We start from the raw sequence: 16,774 nt of genomic DNA on the forward strand, positions 1-16,774 counted from the left end.
CATCATGAAAGGGTTAGTGTTATCCAGGGTTATCTGCTTTAGTGGTCATGATTTAGATTAGAGATAGTAAATGTATGAAGAATGCTTCAAACAGGATCTTCAATATGCATACTCCACAAAACAAAGCCAACCAGCGAGATCATATCAAAACCCCAATGGGATGACGTTGGTGGGGAATCCAGACTCACCGCATTATGCGCCTCCCTGAATTCTGTTTCTTCGGTTTCTTCGATCCTGTTTCTTTTGGTGATTTATCTCTTTTTTTGACCTTTTCTGTGTGAATTCAGATTATCTATTCCTGCACGTCATTTTCTCTCCATATCTTCTTGACCAAACCCCTATGTTGGGTTAAGTTCTGCTCCTTGGTCCTCCGGCTTCGGGTCGGAATTGCTCCTAATCTTCCCGAGATTCTTGTATTTGCCCGTCTTCATATAACATCACCCTCAAAATGTCTTCAATTGTCAAAAGCCAGCATAAGGCATTCATTGCAAGTGTGAGTGGAACCCCTCTGTTTTTGCCCTTTGATATCCACGGAGTTGTGACGTTGTTACTTTGCCGAGGCATTGCGTATCTGTGGGCTAGGTTTGATTTGGGATGATTGATTGTTGGTGTTTGGGATGAACTATGAAATGTTTCAAATGTTAGGCATTGTCCAGAATTTGATAACAAAAACAAGCAAGTAGAGGTGGAATGTGCAGGAGTACTTGCTACTTTCTCCGCAATCTACAAGGGTGTATGATACCTATTTTGTCTACCGTCCGTTTTCTTCTCTTTCCCACAAACCCCCCCTCCCCCCCCCCAAACACTTTTGCCACCTTCATTCAATTTTGGAAAAAAAGAATCGAAAATGGCCGCCGTTAACTTTGCTATGCAGTCCGACGACTCAAAGATATGTGTTGTCATGGTGGGCCTCCCGGCCCGAGGCAAGAGTCTCATCGCCGGCAAGGGTAAGTGAACCAGCCATCCCGTAAATGAACACGTGATACTGACTCTTGACAGCCATGCGCTATCTGGGTTGGGTTGGTGTCCCTGCACGTGTCTTTAATGTTGGTAGTTATCGCCGCTTCAGCACCCCGCAGCCACAGGCGGTCTTCTTTGATCCTCACAATGAAGAAGGCGAGCGCATGCGCAGAGCTGCCGCAGAGGCTGCCATGTCTGACATGCTTCAGTGGTTCAATGCCGGCAAGGGTGTTGTGGCTATCTTGGACGCCACCAACTCCACAAAGGATCGCCGCAGATGGATCTACGAGAAATGCACCGAAGCTGGTATTGAGGCTCTCTTTGTTGAGTCGATTTGTGATGACGAAGATCTGATCATGACCAACATCAAGGAAGTCAAGACAACATCCCCAGACTACAAAGGCCAGGACCCCGAAGTGGCTGCGCTTGATTTCCGCAACCGCATTCGCAACTATGAAAAGGTCTACCAGACCATCGATGATGACGAAAAGAAGTATACTTATGTCAAACTTATCAATGTGGGATCGACGGTCATCATCAACCAGATCAAAGATTATCTGTCCAGTCGTCTAGTCTATTATATCCAGAATATTCACATCAAACCTCGCTCGATCTGGCTATCAAGAGTAGGTTAAACGATCCAGACTGCGGATTATTTAGATACGGGACTGACGAGAATAGCACGGTGAATCTGAGTTCAATTTGACCGGCCGGATTGGAGGCGATGCCAACATCTCCGAGCGCGGCGAGGCGTATGCTCGCACCCTCCCTGAGCTAATGCGCAAGTCCGGTATCCCTGACAATACCAAGATCGTGATCTGGACCTCAACTTTGCGGCGCACGATTCAGAGTGCCCGCCACCTCAAGGCAGAGACTGGCTATGAGACGCTGGAGTGGAAAGCCCTGGATGAGCTGGACTCGGGCGTCTGCGACGGTTTGACCTACGAGCAAATTGCTGAGAACTACCCGGAGGATTTCGCCGCCCGCGATGAAGACAAGTACAACTACCGCTACCGCGGTGGCGAGTCCTACCGCGACGTCGTCATCCGCCTCGAGCCCATCATCATGGAGCTGGAACGCAGTGAGAATGTCATTATCGTTACTCACCAGGCTGTCCTCCGCTGCATATACGCTTACTTTATGAATATACCCCAGGAGCAGAGTCCCTGGATGGAGGTGCCTTTGCATACTCTGATCAGACTCACGCCCCGCGCTTACGGTACCGAAGAACAGCGCTTCAAGGCTGATATCCCCGCTGTGTCGACCTGGCGCGGGAAAGGGAGCTCGGCGAGGCACCAGGAGTTCCCTGCCGAGGGAGGCAAAAAAGAGGATACGGAAACCAAGCACTAGGGATGTGTTGATCAGCATCGGCGTTAGGGCTTAGCATGAGACATTCAGATACCAAAAACTTGGTGTTTCTTTGAATATATATTACATACTTGAATCAATTCTTTAACTCATCTTCCTCGCAGGTCTAACCGTTGTACCCATGCCTCATTGGAAAGTTGGAAGCACATCTCGATCTAGAAATGACATGGCTCGGGCCTCCAAAACAACTTTTGAACATCTAACTTGCCATTTAGAACCTGCTTCGAACGAGCACCAACGCTACATTTTTGTTTCTAACGGAGAAAAATTACATAAACAAATAAGAGAAGCTTAGAAACCATCCAAGATGCCCCCCAGGTCTCAGCCAGATACATGCTGACTCAGAACTGACTCAGCTGTGGACGTCATGCGGAGAGCTCCAGCAGCAGCGCCCCTCCAATTTTCAGTGGAAGGAATTGAAGGCAGCACACCCATGTTGTCAGCATTTACCGCGCGGCCGCTCGTGGAGCTCAAGCCGCGCGACAAGTCCCGTATCGACTCGGTCCTAGCCTACGGTGACCGCCTCCTCGCTGGCCTGAGCAATGGCAACCTCCGCATCTACCGTGTCACTGACGACGGCAAGACCGAGCTCCTCTGTGAATTGGAGAAATTCTCTCGATACAAGATCGAGCAGCTCGCCTTGATTAAGGAGGCAAATGTGTTGGTTTCTCTTTCTGGTGGTTATGTCTCGCTCCACGATGCGCAGTCCTACAAGCTTGTCGAACAGCTGGCCCAAACGAAGGGCGCTTCTGCCTTTGCCGTCACGTCGAATGTTGTCAATGATCCAGATACAAATGTGCCTGCTATCGTTTCCCGCTTGGCAATTGCCGTCAAGCGGAAGATCCTTATGCGGGCGTGGCGTGACATGGAGCTGGAACGGGATACAGCTGAGCTGAGCTTGGTTAGTGGGGTCAAGACTCTCACCTGGGTTTCGGCTACACGCCTAGTGGTTGGACTGAACACTAGCTTTATCATGGTCAATATTGAGAGTGGACAGTTTATGGATCTGGCTGGGCCGGGCAGCATTGAGGAATCGGGCCGGTTCACGGGCGTTGGCGCCGCGAGCATGAGCTATATCGGTATGGGAGGCATGGTGCCGCGGCCGCTTGTGACGAGATTGCGTGAAGGTCAGATCCTGCTGGCTAAGGACATCAACACGAATTTCATTGATGTCGACGGCCAGCCTCTCGGTCGGAAGCAGGTGCCTTGGAGCCATGCCCCGGTGGAGCTTGGATATTCGTACCCGTTTCTGTTGGCTTTGCACGACTCATCCAAGGGGGCGTTGGAAATAAGGAACCCAGAGACCTTGTCGCTACTGCAGTCTATTCCGTTGCCGTCGGCTAGTATCTTGCACATTCCGCAGCCGAACATCAGTCTTGCTCATGCGGGTAAAGGGTTCCTTGTGGCGAGTGACCGCATCATCTGGCGCATGGAAGCTCTGAGCTATGATACCCAGATTGATACTTTGGTTGATGGTGGTTATCTAGATGAGGCCATCAGCTTACTCGGCATGCTGGAGGATGCTCTTTTACGAGACAAGTGTGGTCGACTGCGCGCGACAAGACTTGAAAAAGCGCAGAGCTTGTTTGCCCTGACCAAGTACCGGGAGTCTCTAGATCTTTTTACTGAGGTGTCTGCACCCCCCGAGAGTGTCATTCGCCTATATCCTCGCTTGATTGCAGGCGATCTCTCTACGGTCCCAGAGCCTGAAGTTCCGAATGAAAAGGTGAATGGGTCTCCGATTGACGGGTCATGCGATGATGCTGCTGCTGGACAGGCATCCACACAAGCAGCCTCTGTTATATCTTCTGCACGAAAACCCGACGAAGGAAGCGAGGCTAGCAGTATTCGTGGAGACGACAAAGGTATGGCAAGGTCCCGCTGCCTTTGAATCCATGCTAACTAACCACAGGGCTTCGAAATGCTGTCCGCGAGCTACAAGGATACCTGGCAGATGTTCGCCGACGCTTCCAGCGCTTTCTCAATCCTGATGGAACGCTAAAAGCTGTTGCACCTATCGAAGCCATAGACGAGGCAAGTGACTCGGTTCTCAAGCTACTGGATTTCCCATTCCCCGACGAGTTTGCCTCACGAATTTGTGCCAAGGCACAGTTGGTTGACACTACTTTGTTCCGTGCACACATGTTCGCTACGCCATCACTAGCTGGATCCCTCTTCCGTATTGCCAACTTCTGTGACCCAGAAGTAGTCATGGAAAGACTCGAGGAGACTGGTAGATACAACGACCTAATTGATTTTCTTTACGGCAAGAAATTGCATCGCCAAGCACTTGAATTGCTCCAGCGCTTTGGGCAGACAGATAACGGTCCTCTGAGCGGCCCGACACGCACAGTCGCCTATCTCCAAAATCTACTGCCAGACCAAATTGACCTGATTCTCGAGTTCGGAGAATGGCCGCTTCGTGCCAATCATGAGTTGGGAATGGAGATATTCGTTACCGATACCGAAAATGCTGAGACATTGCCGCGTCCACAAGTCCTTGGATTTCTTGAAAAAGTACACACTGCGCTTGCCATTCAATACCTCGAGCATGTCATTAATGAGTGGAATGACATGACGCCGGACGTACACCAGCGGCTGCTCACCTTATATTTAGACCGGCTTACATCCAATGACGAGCAAGGGGAATGGAAGGAGAAGTTCTTGACGATGTTGAAAGAGAGCGAGCAATACTCGCCAGCAAAGATGTTAGATCGACTCGATCGAGAGGGTTCGTTGCACGCTACTCCTATGAAACCAGCCGTCACTGACATAACCAAGATCCCAACTTCTACGAAGCCCGTGCTATCCTATTTAGCAAGATGGGCCAGCATCGACAGGCGCTCGAGATCTACGTCTTCAAACTTACGGACCACGAGAAAGCAGAAGAGTGAGTTGTATAACATCTCTCCGAGAGCAACAATTGCTAACGCCAGAAAGATACTGCAACCAGGTTCACCTCGCTGAAAAAGCCAAAGAAGAAAATTCAATCTACCTCACACTCCTTTCCCTTTATCTCTCCCCGCCCCACGGCTATGAGCCTCAAAACGATCCCGCAATCGACCTACTAGCCAAGCATGGCTCACGCCTCCCAGCTGACGCGGCGTTGAAACTCATACCGGACAAACAGGCTGTACAGAAACTTGAATTTTATTTCAAAGGCCGCATGCGCGCCGCAAACTCTGTTTTCAACGAAGCACGCATTGTGGCAAACCTGCGCAAGGCACGAGATATGCAGATCCAAGCCCAGCTCGCTCTTGGCGAAGGGGTTCGTGGTGGAGGCACGCGGGCCCGCCACGTCACTGTCACCGAGGAGCGAATTTGTGGCGTCTGCCATAAGCGTTTGGGAGGGAGTGTGATCAATGTTTTCCCCGAGTAAGTCGTTTCCGGTCATTTATCTTTTTGGTGTGTTAATCGCTGACTTGTTTCAAGTGATACCGTGGTTCACTTGGGGTGTGCCAATCGAAAAGCTAGTGTTCGAGCTGGGTAGGGTGCTTGCTCTCCTGCATCTGAATCCGAGGGGTCGTTCTTCTTGTTCTTGTTTTCCATGTCTTTTTTGTTCCAGGTTCGAATTTCTCTTCTCAATTGGTTTGTTTGTGTCGACGGAGGCTATCACTGCGACTTTGATACCCATAGCATCTGCCTTTTTCAAGATACATCTTGGTCATGCGATCATGCATCATCCTCAATCACCTCCTCTCCGTAATTTTCCTCCTCCTTAGCTTCCTGTTCCGAGAATTTGCCCTGCACCTTCTTGTCCTCTTCCATGCGCTCCGTAAGGAAGATATTGATCTGGACCTGCAGCTTGGGTACGAGCGACTGCAGCGCTGATAGGTGGGCTTGCTTGGCCGCTAGTGTGCCGGTTGTGGTAGAGATCACATGTTCAAAGGTCTCGGTAGATTGAGGGGCGGTGTAAACTGCATTCAAGCTCGTGTTGGAGGTCATTTTGAAATTCGATAGTGAAGTTGGGAAAACTGTTGGTGCTGGAGGAGGGGGGGGGGGGGGGGGGGGGGGGAGAGATGGCAGAGAATAATGTCCCTAGCTGTGCTACCGCCTTTCTTACCGCCTCGCCGCTGATCTAAGCCTTGTAGCCGACCTCGGGGCTTGGCACTTCTTCTCTAGGGCTGGCTCCAGGTACGGCTGAGTACCAAGATAAGATTTTGCTGAGTACTTTAATGATCATACGGTAGCATTTCCGGGGCTTATTTCTGTTGGGTTCTAGTAAGGCAGCAATACCTAGTCTGTATGCGACCTGGATATAATACTAGTGAGAAAGTGGTGGAAATATGAGATGGACGAATACAAGTGCCAAAGACAGCATAACGCAATGAAATTATTTACAAAAAAATAAAATCAAAAAGCCATAGAAACTCCATTAAGTTAAGATCGGATTAAAAATTAGCCAAGTCTCCGCATCCTTCGTCGATCTGAGATTCTGCCAGATAGAGGTCAAGAAAGGGATCGGCGACTGCCCCAGAAGTGGCCTTTGTAACGTTGTAAGAGAAAAACTTCGAAAAATAACTCGCTTGAAAGAAACAAACAGGGCATGGGACTACCCGTTATGACTTCTACCTTCCGATCCCCCAACTCGCCTGGGCGTCAAGTACCTCCTGCCCCTCGCTACCCCCGACCTCCGTCTGATGACGAAGAGGAAGACGACTCCGATGAAGACGAATTGGTTCGCCCCGGCTCCTCCGGTAGTGACGCCTCTTCTAATGTGACCACCGTTTCCGCCACTCCTATCACTCCTATCCATACTCAAACGTCCTCCGGGGGTTACTTCCCTCCACAACCACGCTCGGCCACCTCACCTCATCACCCTATGCCGAATCCAGCTCGAAGGCCCTCCGGCCGGGGCCCCTCTGTCGAGCTGTCCCGGCATAGATCACGGCATCACTCGCAGGGCTTCTTTGAGCCTTCTTTGCCAACCGCCTCCTCCGACCAAGCCTCTAACGTGTCAGCATCCCGTATCGCCGCCCAGGCAGCCATGCAGCAGACAAAAAGGCAACAAAATGCCATGACCCCGATAGAGGATGATTCTCGTCCTAGGCGCAGTGGAAGTAGCTCACCTCCTCTCATTCCTCCTCCAATGCGTCTCAATCAACCCTCCCCACAACCGCCTCCACCGTCTGGGAACGTGGCCACGACAGCTGCGAACGTGGTCTTCCCGCGAGCCAATGCTCCACCGGTGGAACAACAGCCCGAGAAACAGAAGAAGAAGAAGCTCTTCTCAAAGCCAAAACACATCGGAATCAGCAGTCATAAAGATCTGGGCAAAGACCGTGGTCTTCCCTCCCCGAGCAAGATCAGTGGGTTGTCGCGAATGGTCAGCGGTTCGACTACAGCCATGACCGACTTGTCCTCGACCAACTCGACAATTTACAATTTGGCCAATGCCTCCGTGAGCACAGTCGTCCCTGCAGATCGTCCGCTGCTTCCAGAGAAGGAAAAGGACAAAGACAAGCACAAGCATCATTTTCTGTCGAGGCAGAAACTCAAATTAAAGGATCGCGTCGAAGACCATTTCAACCTTACTCTATCATCGGCATCGAGTAATTCTCGTCCAGCAGACCCCAATGCCCCGCAATCTTTATACTCCTTTACACCTGCGTCTCCGGCTCCGGGAGCGACATTTGGCAAGTCGGTCAGTGGGTTGGACCTCCTGCATGGCGGTCGAGCACTGCGTGAGAAGAAAAAGGAGGAGAAGGCTCTTGCTGAGTCGGAGCAGATGGAATGGCTCGCCAATAATGCTGGCGGACCCACGACACCCGGCGTTTTCCCAGGCCCGTCTTCGGTTGGTAGTTCGGGGACATTTCCCGATCCTATTCTTCGAGAGACCTTGCAAGGGTTTGGGTTGAATAATATGACCACAGAGGATGCGTGGGACTTCCTGAAGGCGAAGCTGCTGGTCATCTTTGATGGTGAAGATGTGCGCATTGCCATTGAAGATCTCAACAAGCTGGTGCTCGTACATTTACAGCGTTGCGTCGTTAAAAGGGCCCCTGCCTCTATTATTATGGACCTGCAAGATCTCCTGCAAACTGGATTTGCGAATTTGAATCATAGTTCGTTGATAGGCCTCCCAGATGAAAGGCTGGTCCCGCATCTGGTTCAAGTGTGGCTGCTGGTGTTTGGCACAATTCTGCCCTTCATTCAGGCTGTGTTTCTCCCCTTGGATCTCGAGTTCAAGGGCTGTGGATCCTTGATGACTGCCCGAGAAGCCGATGAATTCTGGAGTACACTGCATGTGGGTGGAACACTCGATGTGCGAAGTATAGTCTTGATGGCCTTCCGAGACTGCATGATCCTAAATCGCTACGATGCCCTCAAAGCAAACTTCTCCCGACTCAGCCTAGAATCTATCAACTCCGGATTCCTGACGCTCAGCGTCACAACCAAGAGCACCAGCAACGGAGGCCGTCCTGGCACTGCAGCCTCGCTAGATGCCGGCTTTGGTAGCTACAACTCGCAGTCATCAACGCTTCTCAGCACCGTAGCCGACAGCTACTCTTCCGACGGCAATACCGCCCTGGCCAACCACCCCCGTCCATCAAGCAGTGACTCTCGTAGTCGCGCTACCTCGAACACATCTTCCAACGCAGATCCACTCTTTTTCCAGTCCATCGCATCGCCTCCAACCTCTAGCAAACGGCCCGCGCCCACTATCATCCACCGTGGCAGCTCCGCCGATTCTTCCCACATCATCACAGAGACCGTCGGCCGCATGCTACAATGCATCAGCGTCCTGGCCAGCGTGCAAACCGACGACTCTGCCCAGGAGCGGATCGAGATTCTTAGCAAAGCTCTCAAACACAACTGGCTTGGCCGCGGCCGCACTGGCCGTGATCGTCGTGGCTTCGTCGGCGCCAAGATCCGGCCTGTGATGGTTGGTGGACCTCCTGTATTCGATGATGCAGATTCCCTCACTACGGCTGGCATCAGCATCGGCGCTAGTACCAGTACAGGGGGATCCCGAGGTCGAGGTGACTCGTCCTCGTCGGAATGGAGTTCCACTGTTCCGGAACCTGGGATGAGTGTGCGTAGTGGTGCTCGACGAGAACTCAGTGTTCGCTAGCTTTGTGTATTTTCTTCCAGCTACTCGTTATGATTGTATGAAAGCGGGCGGGTACTTTTTCAATAAAGGGGCGTTTCCTTTGTTTATGTTTTAAAATTTAAAAGAATTGAAATTCTGTCTCGGACATTGTCGAGCACAGTCGAGTAATTTCATCCAAGATGTCATTCTACTTGGGGAAATGTGTAAATCTTACATTTTTTTTTTATTTTTGGTTTGATCTGTAGTTATAGTAACCCTTTTTTTGGCCGTTTAGAATTTTCCCATTCAAAGACTCAAATGTGAAGTTGTATCCAACAGGAAATCCGATAGTTAGTGGTCACAAATGGCACGCAGGGCCCGGCTATCGCTAGTAGCCACTGGGTATAATCATCGATATGCATGTCCATATCCACCAGGAGAGAACAGCGTCTCACCTCGCCATCTCAAACAACTCAAACATTCAAGGGTAAGCGGCTTACTTTTGAACCCTCCTTTTATCTTTCAGGTTGACTTTGCCAGACTCCTTGAGGGCCCTATATCCAACCTGGCAAGCGGCGCCGGAAACCTCCCAGCCAAGCTCAGTCGAAACATCCTCAGCAATCTGCGCAAAGTCCTGGTCATCAAGCTCCGAATCGAGCCCTCCCAAGGTATCCAGAAGAGCCTCCTACTCTATTTGTCAGTATTCAGATCCATAAAAGCCCACTAATCATCTCCAAACAAACCCCCTAACAGCCTCCGGGGCTGAGAAGGTCAAAGGGTCAAGTGAGTACCTACATCGAAACCGGGCCAAGGACCAATTTTATCCTTAATGCGTCCCCATCGCTTACTTAGCGCTCGCCATGTCATCTCGTCATCTGTGTCAGTTCGATTCTCGTTCCATGCCGTGGTGATGTCCATCCACGATATCGACATCGTCTCCTTCATCTGCGACATCATCTTGTCTGCAATGGATGCTGTCTCCCATGACTCTGGGGTTGCGTTGCCCTTGGGGTTCTTCTTCGCATTGGAGCTCGGCATGATAGAGGAGCTGCGCAGACGGCGTGGGGAAAAGCTGATCTGGGCCTCTGGGGTAGCTATCTCGGCCTTTACCTTGGTCTTGGAACGACGGCGAGATAAGGCCAAGGTGGGCGCAGGCGTCACGGGCTGCTTCTTGGAACGGCGGCATGTTGACGTAGACGGAGGGGTTGCGCTCTTGGTTTTGGATGAGGTGCTACGGCGCTGGGTCGAAGCTGAGGCTCTGGCGGAGACGGCGGTAGATTGCTCCGGTGTCGAGCTCTTGGTTTTGTATAAACTGTGTCGGGCACGCTTCGTGGCTGAGCCTGGGTCTGCTTCCGCCAGTGATTGCAAGGTTTCAAAGGCGGATTGAGCATAGATGATTTGGTCAGACTCAACTGCCCCAGGTTGAAGAGGACCAGGCTTATGGCGGCCGATAGCCGCCCAATACTCAGGCTGTAGAATATCTATGGTGGCATTGACAGCTTCAATCTCAGTCAAATTACGCTCCACATCAGCAAGTGTAGTGTAATGCGGCTCTTCTTCCCGGGCATACATATGCGTTAGAGTATCGGTAGGGGGGTCAGCCAATTCACACAGGACGTCTTGCTCGGAAGCCAGAATGCGTGCATACTCCTCGGGGGTGTAGACACCCATGGGGTCAATGGTCAAGTCGCTGTAGTCAGGAGTCTCCTCGGGGTACATGAATGTGGATGGGAGAACATTTGGGTCTTCGAACGGGGTGAACCCTAGCATAACTGCGGTGTTAGATGGCTGGTAGGGATCCACATAAGGGTCCCTTGAAGGATCCATAGATGGATCGATTGAAGGGTTTACAGCAGGGTTTGGGGGTGTAGCAGGGACAAAATCCAGTGCAGGAGACGGGTTACCAGTGTCGCGGGACGGAGCCTCATCCGAGCTTGAACAGGGCTTGGGAGACTCGCTGGTAGCGGGGAGCTCCGAAGTAGGATTGATACTATTCGATGTCTCGTAGTCAGAAGAGGACCCATAAGATATGCTTCTAGCACTAAGCTCAGGAGGATTCATGTTGGATTTGGAGATGAAAGAGGACCCAACAAGCGTGTTTTCAGCAGGTAGCAGCCGATCAGAGTCACAATTGGATGATTGGTTTCTGGGTTTAGCAGAGTATGAAGAACGCTTGCTGCTGGCGGGTCCGGATGGATCAGTTGAAGGAATGGGGTCCAGGGTGGACTGACGGGGTCTCTGTTTGAAAAAGAGTCCTACCCTGACAGGAGTGACAGTAGGAATCACGCCCTTGGAGCGTCCCTTTGAACTAGCAGAGTCTGTGGCAGTCTGCCGAGGAGCACGAGAAGGAATATTAGAGTCCGGGGAGTCCTCACGAGGTCTTTTGTTGACAATAATTCTTATCCGAGGAGAGACGATGGGAGTCACGTCCTTGGGGCATTCCTTTGCATTCGTAGAGTCTGAAGTAGTGCCCGAGTTCAAGGTGACCTCGCGTAGTCTCTTTTTAAGAACGAGTCTACTCTTCGGAGTGGCAATTGGAGTCACTTCCGCAGCACGTCCGCCTGCATTCGTAGAGCATGTATTAGTGCTCTGCGGATGGCGAGCTAGGGAAGAAGCACAAGGGGTATCACGAGAAGAAATACAGTGACTTGATGTAGGTAGAAACTCCTCAGAATTTCCTCCAACTGGAGCAAATCGGACTCGAGTCGATCTAATAGGAGTGCTCGGAACTGGGGTAGTTGTCTGACGAGACCGGGTATCCCATTGAGGAGGGTCCAAGGATAAATTAGATGGAGAATTCGAAGCCTTATCCTCTAAACCGAACAAGAGGGAAGGTGGACTAGGCACCGTTGTAGCAAGCTCACGGTCAGAGTCGTTGCCAGTGGTTTGCTGAGGGAAAAAGTGAATCTGGTAAAAAAGACACGTTAACAATGGATGAAAAGATGATGATCCGAACTCACCGATGTACGCTCTTGAGAAGTGGATGGATCAATATCAAACCCCATGCGAGGAGCCACAGAGCTCCGTAACGTGTTGGCTACTCGGGGAGTAGGGCTCTCGTGCGTGACTGCGGCAGAATCATCCGATTCACTGGATGGTGTGCTGCTTGTTTCTCGATCTAATTGAACCACTAGAGCAGGGAACAGGTCCCTGATAACTCTTTCGTGATCCATTTCGTCCATCAAATATGAGGGGAGAGGTGACCAGGTCAAGATCAAATTCTTTCCCCCCCCCCCCCCCCCCCCCCCCCCCCCCCCACAACGATCTACCTTAGGGTACGTTCCCCCACGCCATTGTCGTACCTGACGATCTTCAGGACTAGTGTGCCTGTCCCTCGAAGCCAGCATCCCTATAGATCAGTCGTTCTATGAATTCGGTCACTGCTCGAATTTACAGATATGTCCCAAGCTATTCGACTGTGAATGTTCGGGCGTACACCGAGCGTGATCTTGTCGACTGGAGAACAGGTATGGGACTATGAATAGTCGACCCTCGGAATCCACCGAATCCGATCTCAAGATCTTGAACTGGCTACCTTGACTGCTCTTGATCTTGATCGTTGGCGATGATCAGAGTTGAGTCAAGCTTGATGTTGGATATCTTACGCCATGCCCAGACCAGGTAGCACGGGGATCTTCCTTGATGAATCCAAAATGCCAGTGCAATTCTTGTTCTTTTCCACGATTTAAAACGGGTTGAGTACAAAAGAACTAGGTCTATATGAATGACCACAACACTGTCCAACCTCGGCGCTTAATCTGAACACTGTATTGGCCAGGATTTAGGGCTACCAAGCAAAGGAACCCCAGAAAACCCTCAGAAAACCCCCAGAAAATCCAACTGATTCCAGGGCAGTTAGGCCCAAAGTCTGGGCAATTTAATAATAAGTACACCGTATATTGACAACCAGCACAGGAATTCGTGGGGCCGACTGATTGGCTTTGGAGCTGCAGCCTATGCGCATCGTGATGCATCGTGATGCATCGTGATCTCTTTCACATAAAATGCGTCTCACCCACAGCGCTATTCTCTTTCTTCTTTATAATTTTGTCGTTCTCCTTTTCTCTATTCTTTCTCCTCCTTGGCTAATTAGTCCAGCCATCTTTCTCTCCCTCTCCCAACTTTGGTTACATCTCGAACTCTCCATCTTCCCGGCTTATGTATTGGAGCTTGCCGCTTGAAGCTTGCCGCTCACCTTGCTGAGCTATTGTTATGGATCCTACCTCTATCATGGCTGAGGCCAAAGATGAGGTTATTCCATCAGAAAACCTAAACGGCTCTGCCCAATCGACAGAAGTCAGAGAAGTCAGAGAAGTCAAAGATGCCGCTGTCGCCCCCGCCCCCGAGACTACCCCAGCCTCTGCCCCCAAGTCGTGCAAGAAACACAACAAGAAGAAGAAGAAAAAGGAGGAGACTGGCAGTTCCTCTGATTCGTCTTCTGAATCCGAGAGCGATGCCGACTCTGGGGAAGAATCTGATTCCACGGAGAGCGACTCCGATACCGAAAAGCGCAAGCGGCATCGACGACAAAAGGCACGTGCCAAGCGTGCGCTCAAGGATAAAAAACGTCGTAAGAAGAAGAAGAAGCAACGGTCGCGCAAGGCGGAGGCGTCCGATTCGGAATCTGACTCGCCCTCTGAGTCAGATTCAGAGTCTTCTGCTGACTCCGGTGACGAAATAGATGACAAGGCGTTGCGGAAATTAGTTACCAAGCTCAAAGTCAGCAAAAGGCGAGCTAAAAAGCTACGTGGATTGGCGTCTGAGGATGTGGCCGCGAACGATTCTGTGGGCGAAACTCGCCGTGAGAAGCGCTCCAAGAAGAAGAAGCCCGCTTCAAAGGTGGCCTACAAGCGGGTTGATCAATGTGAGTTTCTCCTCGTCTTGAATCTCATGCCTTGAATTTTCGTTGTTGACGCGTTCCATAGTATGGGATACCACCATCCACAAGTACAAGCTCACTGAAACCGTGGATGATCCCGATGCCGACGAATGGGACCAATACATCTTCAACATCCGTCGCAAGTTCAACTGGGAGAACAAATACCTCGAGACTGTCGTCGACGTCAAGAGTAAACCTCTCCGGGATGCTCTCTCCAAGATCATGGATGGTGTCAAGGGCGTCAGTCTCGTGCAGGAGCCTGCCGTCGTCGATCCCAACATGCTGTTTTTGTACCTAGAAGAAACAAGGCAGTATATGAAGGACTTGAAAAGGCAGTCGCGCAGCGAGAAGAAGAAAAAAGTCAGAAAGGCTGCTGCCGTCAAAGCTGCTCATCTGAAGGTTCTCATCAAATACCTCGACACTGACTACGCAGACACCAAGAAGACTCTCTACCCACTGCTCGAGGCCAACACGATCACCTTCGATCTGCTGTGGGCCCTGTACAAGCCCAACACCATCGCTTTCACCCCGACCTACGGCAGCACAGATGAACCACGCGCTTTCAAGATCGAGTACGCTATCAAAGAGTCCTCCTTCATGAAGGGCCAATGGTACAGTGTCGATGGCCGTTACCTTGAGTACGACGGCAAGGACTACGGCTTTGGCACTATGTCCGCTGAGGTCGACGCCTTCAAGGGCGCTCGCAAGATCACCAGTCTCGCTTGCTACCCACTGAAGTACCACCGCGACGCTGAGGGTCTGCGTGCCCGTCTCATCGAACGCGGCAAGCGCTTTGTCTCCCTTCGTGGTATGAACTACCGCTTCCATAAAGGTATGGCCTTCTACAAGAAAAAGCGCTCTCTCATCGTCAAGGTCAATATCAATGGCCGCGTTATGATCGACCCGGCTATCCACCGTCGCATCAATCCTAACTACCCCATCTCCACCGTCCGTCCCAAGGATCCGGATCTGATCGATCCCGAAGATCTTGGTATCAGCGGGGACGAGAGTGATGATAGCGACTGCTGCTGTGGTGGACCAGACTCGGCCTCTGAGCAGGGCGGTTCCTCGGATACCCCACCGACGATGTACAAGGTCGTTGAGGATACGGATGGGTGTCCCCACGTCGTGGAGGTTGAAGTCGATGAGAGCGGTGCTGAGATTCAAAAGGAGAAGATGGACCGCATCGAAGGTGCTGCTGCTGATGCCAAGGAGCGCGAGTTCACTGAGGAGGAGCTGCTGGTTGCCTCTCCTGTCGTTCTAGGCTTTGCCTTTAGCGAAAAGCTCTGGCTTGAGTTCACTATTTCTGGTATCAGTGAGATCGAGTGGGACAAAGAAGCCTTTGGCTCGCTTGTCCTCCCATCGAACCAAAAGTCCATCGTCAAGGCCCTTGTCGAGTCGCATACCTTCCACGCCGCCCAGAACATCGACGATGTCATCCAAGGCAAGGGTAAAGGTCTTGTCGCCGTACTGCATGGTCCGCCCGGCACGGGTAAGACCCTAACGGCAGAGGGTATCGCCGAGCTACTCCGTCGCCCGCTATATATGGTCAGCGCCGGCGAACTGGGCACTGACTCGCGGACCCTCGAGGCCGAGCTGAACAAGATTCTGGACATTGCGCACTCCTGGGGCGCAGTACTCCTCCTCGATGAGGCAGATGTTTTCCTTGAGAAGCGCACGATCCACGACATCCACCGCAATGCCCTTGTCAGCATCTTCCTCCGTCTGCTGGAGTACTTCCAGGGCATTCTGTTCTTAACTACCAACCGTGTTGAGACCTTTGACGATGCCTTCCAGTCACGTATCCATGTCGCCTTGCGCTATGGCGATCTGGCTTCCAAGGCGAAGAGGAGCATTTGGAAGATGTTCTTGGAGCGCGTACGCGCTATTGAGGGTGTGAACATTGCTTCTTTCGCCGAGGAGGATTACGATATGCTTTCCAGGCACACACTGAATGGGCGACAGGTATGTTTACCAGGGTTTAATTTTTGTTTTTTTCTTCCGTCCCAAATTTTTTACTCCCCTTCTGGTCTGCAGACTAACCTATCTACTATCAGATCAAAAATTCAGTCCGCACCGCACAAGCCCTGGCCGTCAACGAGAATGTTCCCCTCTCCATGGAGCATATCAAACGCGTGCTAGAGGTGGCTGAGACATTTGATCAAGACCTACGCGGCGGAACGGGATACCTGGACGCCATGCGGAGCTATACTTGATTCTGTCTTGACTATTTCCGATCATCTCCGGGAAGATGGGTGCGTTCTATGAACATCGGTGCAGCTCTAGCACAACTCGCTTTTTTTTTTAATCTTTGCTTTCCGTGTTTGCTTGCTGTTTTCGGTTCATCTCAGGTACAGTGTGCCAAGTTGGCAACGCCTCTTTTTTCGTCTTCTTGCATTGCGGACATGGAGCGAATGAGTAAAGCTAGTTTCAATACACATTTTGGCTCGAAAATGAGTAAAGTTACAAGTCAGGATCGTCGTATAGACCAGTTTGTGGGTTGGAAAGATTGATCTAGGAAAGAAAATTGTCAT

General features: G+C 51.2%; 6 protein-coding genes across 6 annotated transcripts; 4 read left to right on the forward strand and 2 right to left on the reverse strand.

The window, feature by feature from the left end:
- Positions 1-448: 448 nt before the first annotated feature.
- On the forward strand, positions 449-2,310 carry Pdw03_8979 (Bifunctional 6-phosphofructo-2-kinase/fructose-2, 6-bisphosphate 2-phosphatase; the record flags this gene model as incomplete). Its single annotated transcript, XM_014679073.2, has 4 exons — positions 449-493; positions 875-947; positions 1,000-1,586; positions 1,642-2,310. 4 exons carry the CDS (start codon positions 449-451, stop codon positions 2,308-2,310), a joined length of 1,374 nt encoding a protein of 457 aa, XP_014534559.2.
- Positions 2,311-2,695: 385 nt separating this feature from the next.
- Pdw03_8980 (Vacuolar morphogenesis protein AvaB, putative) lies at positions 2,696-5,818 on the forward strand (the record flags this gene model as incomplete). Its single annotated transcript, XM_014679072.2, has 5 exons — positions 2,696-4,193; positions 4,241-5,059; positions 5,110-5,218; positions 5,269-5,703; positions 5,761-5,818. 5 exons carry the CDS (start codon positions 2,696-2,698, stop codon positions 5,816-5,818), a joined length of 2,919 nt encoding a protein of 972 aa, XP_014534558.2.
- Positions 5,819-6,000: 182 nt separating this feature from the next.
- Positions 6,001-6,273, reverse strand: Pdw03_8981 (EKC/KEOPS complex, subunit Gon7; the record flags this gene model as incomplete). Its single annotated transcript, XM_014679071.1, has 1 exon — positions 6,001-6,273. The coding sequence occupies one exon, from the start codon at positions 6,271-6,273 to the stop codon at positions 6,001-6,003; it is 273 nt and encodes a 90-aa protein (XP_014534557.1).
- A 616-nt stretch (positions 6,274-6,889) lies between these two features.
- Positions 6,890-9,403, forward strand: Pdw03_8982 (HbrB-like; the record flags this gene model as incomplete). The annotated part of the gene is made up of 1 exon (XM_014679070.2): positions 6,890-9,403. The coding sequence occupies one exon, from the start codon at positions 6,890-6,892 to the stop codon at positions 9,401-9,403; it is 2,514 nt and encodes an 837-aa protein (XP_014534556.2).
- A 454-nt stretch (positions 9,404-9,857) lies between these two features.
- Pdw03_8983 (uncharacterized protein) lies at positions 9,858-12,543 on the reverse strand (the record flags this gene model as incomplete). Its single annotated transcript, XM_014679069.2, has 3 exons — positions 9,858-10,046; positions 10,157-12,268; positions 12,322-12,543. 3 exons carry the CDS (start codon positions 12,541-12,543, stop codon positions 9,858-9,860), a joined length of 2,523 nt encoding a protein of 840 aa, XP_014534555.2.
- Positions 12,544-13,573: 1,030 nt separating this feature from the next.
- Positions 13,574-16,456, forward strand: Pdw03_8984 (AAA family ATPase, putative; the record flags this gene model as incomplete). The annotated part of the gene is made up of 3 exons (XM_014679067.1): positions 13,574-14,225; positions 14,287-16,205; positions 16,298-16,456. The coding sequence occupies 3 exons, from the start codon at positions 13,574-13,576 to the stop codon at positions 16,454-16,456; spliced, it is 2,730 nt and encodes a 909-aa protein (XP_014534553.1).
- Between the last annotated feature and the right edge of the window lie 318 nt (positions 16,457-16,774).

Source organism: Penicillium digitatum, chromosome 3 (genome assembly GCF_016767815.1).
Source record: "Penicillium digitatum chromosome 3, complete sequence".
In the NCBI taxonomy this organism is placed as follows: Eukaryota; Fungi; Ascomycota; class Eurotiomycetes; order Eurotiales; family Aspergillaceae; genus Penicillium; species Penicillium digitatum.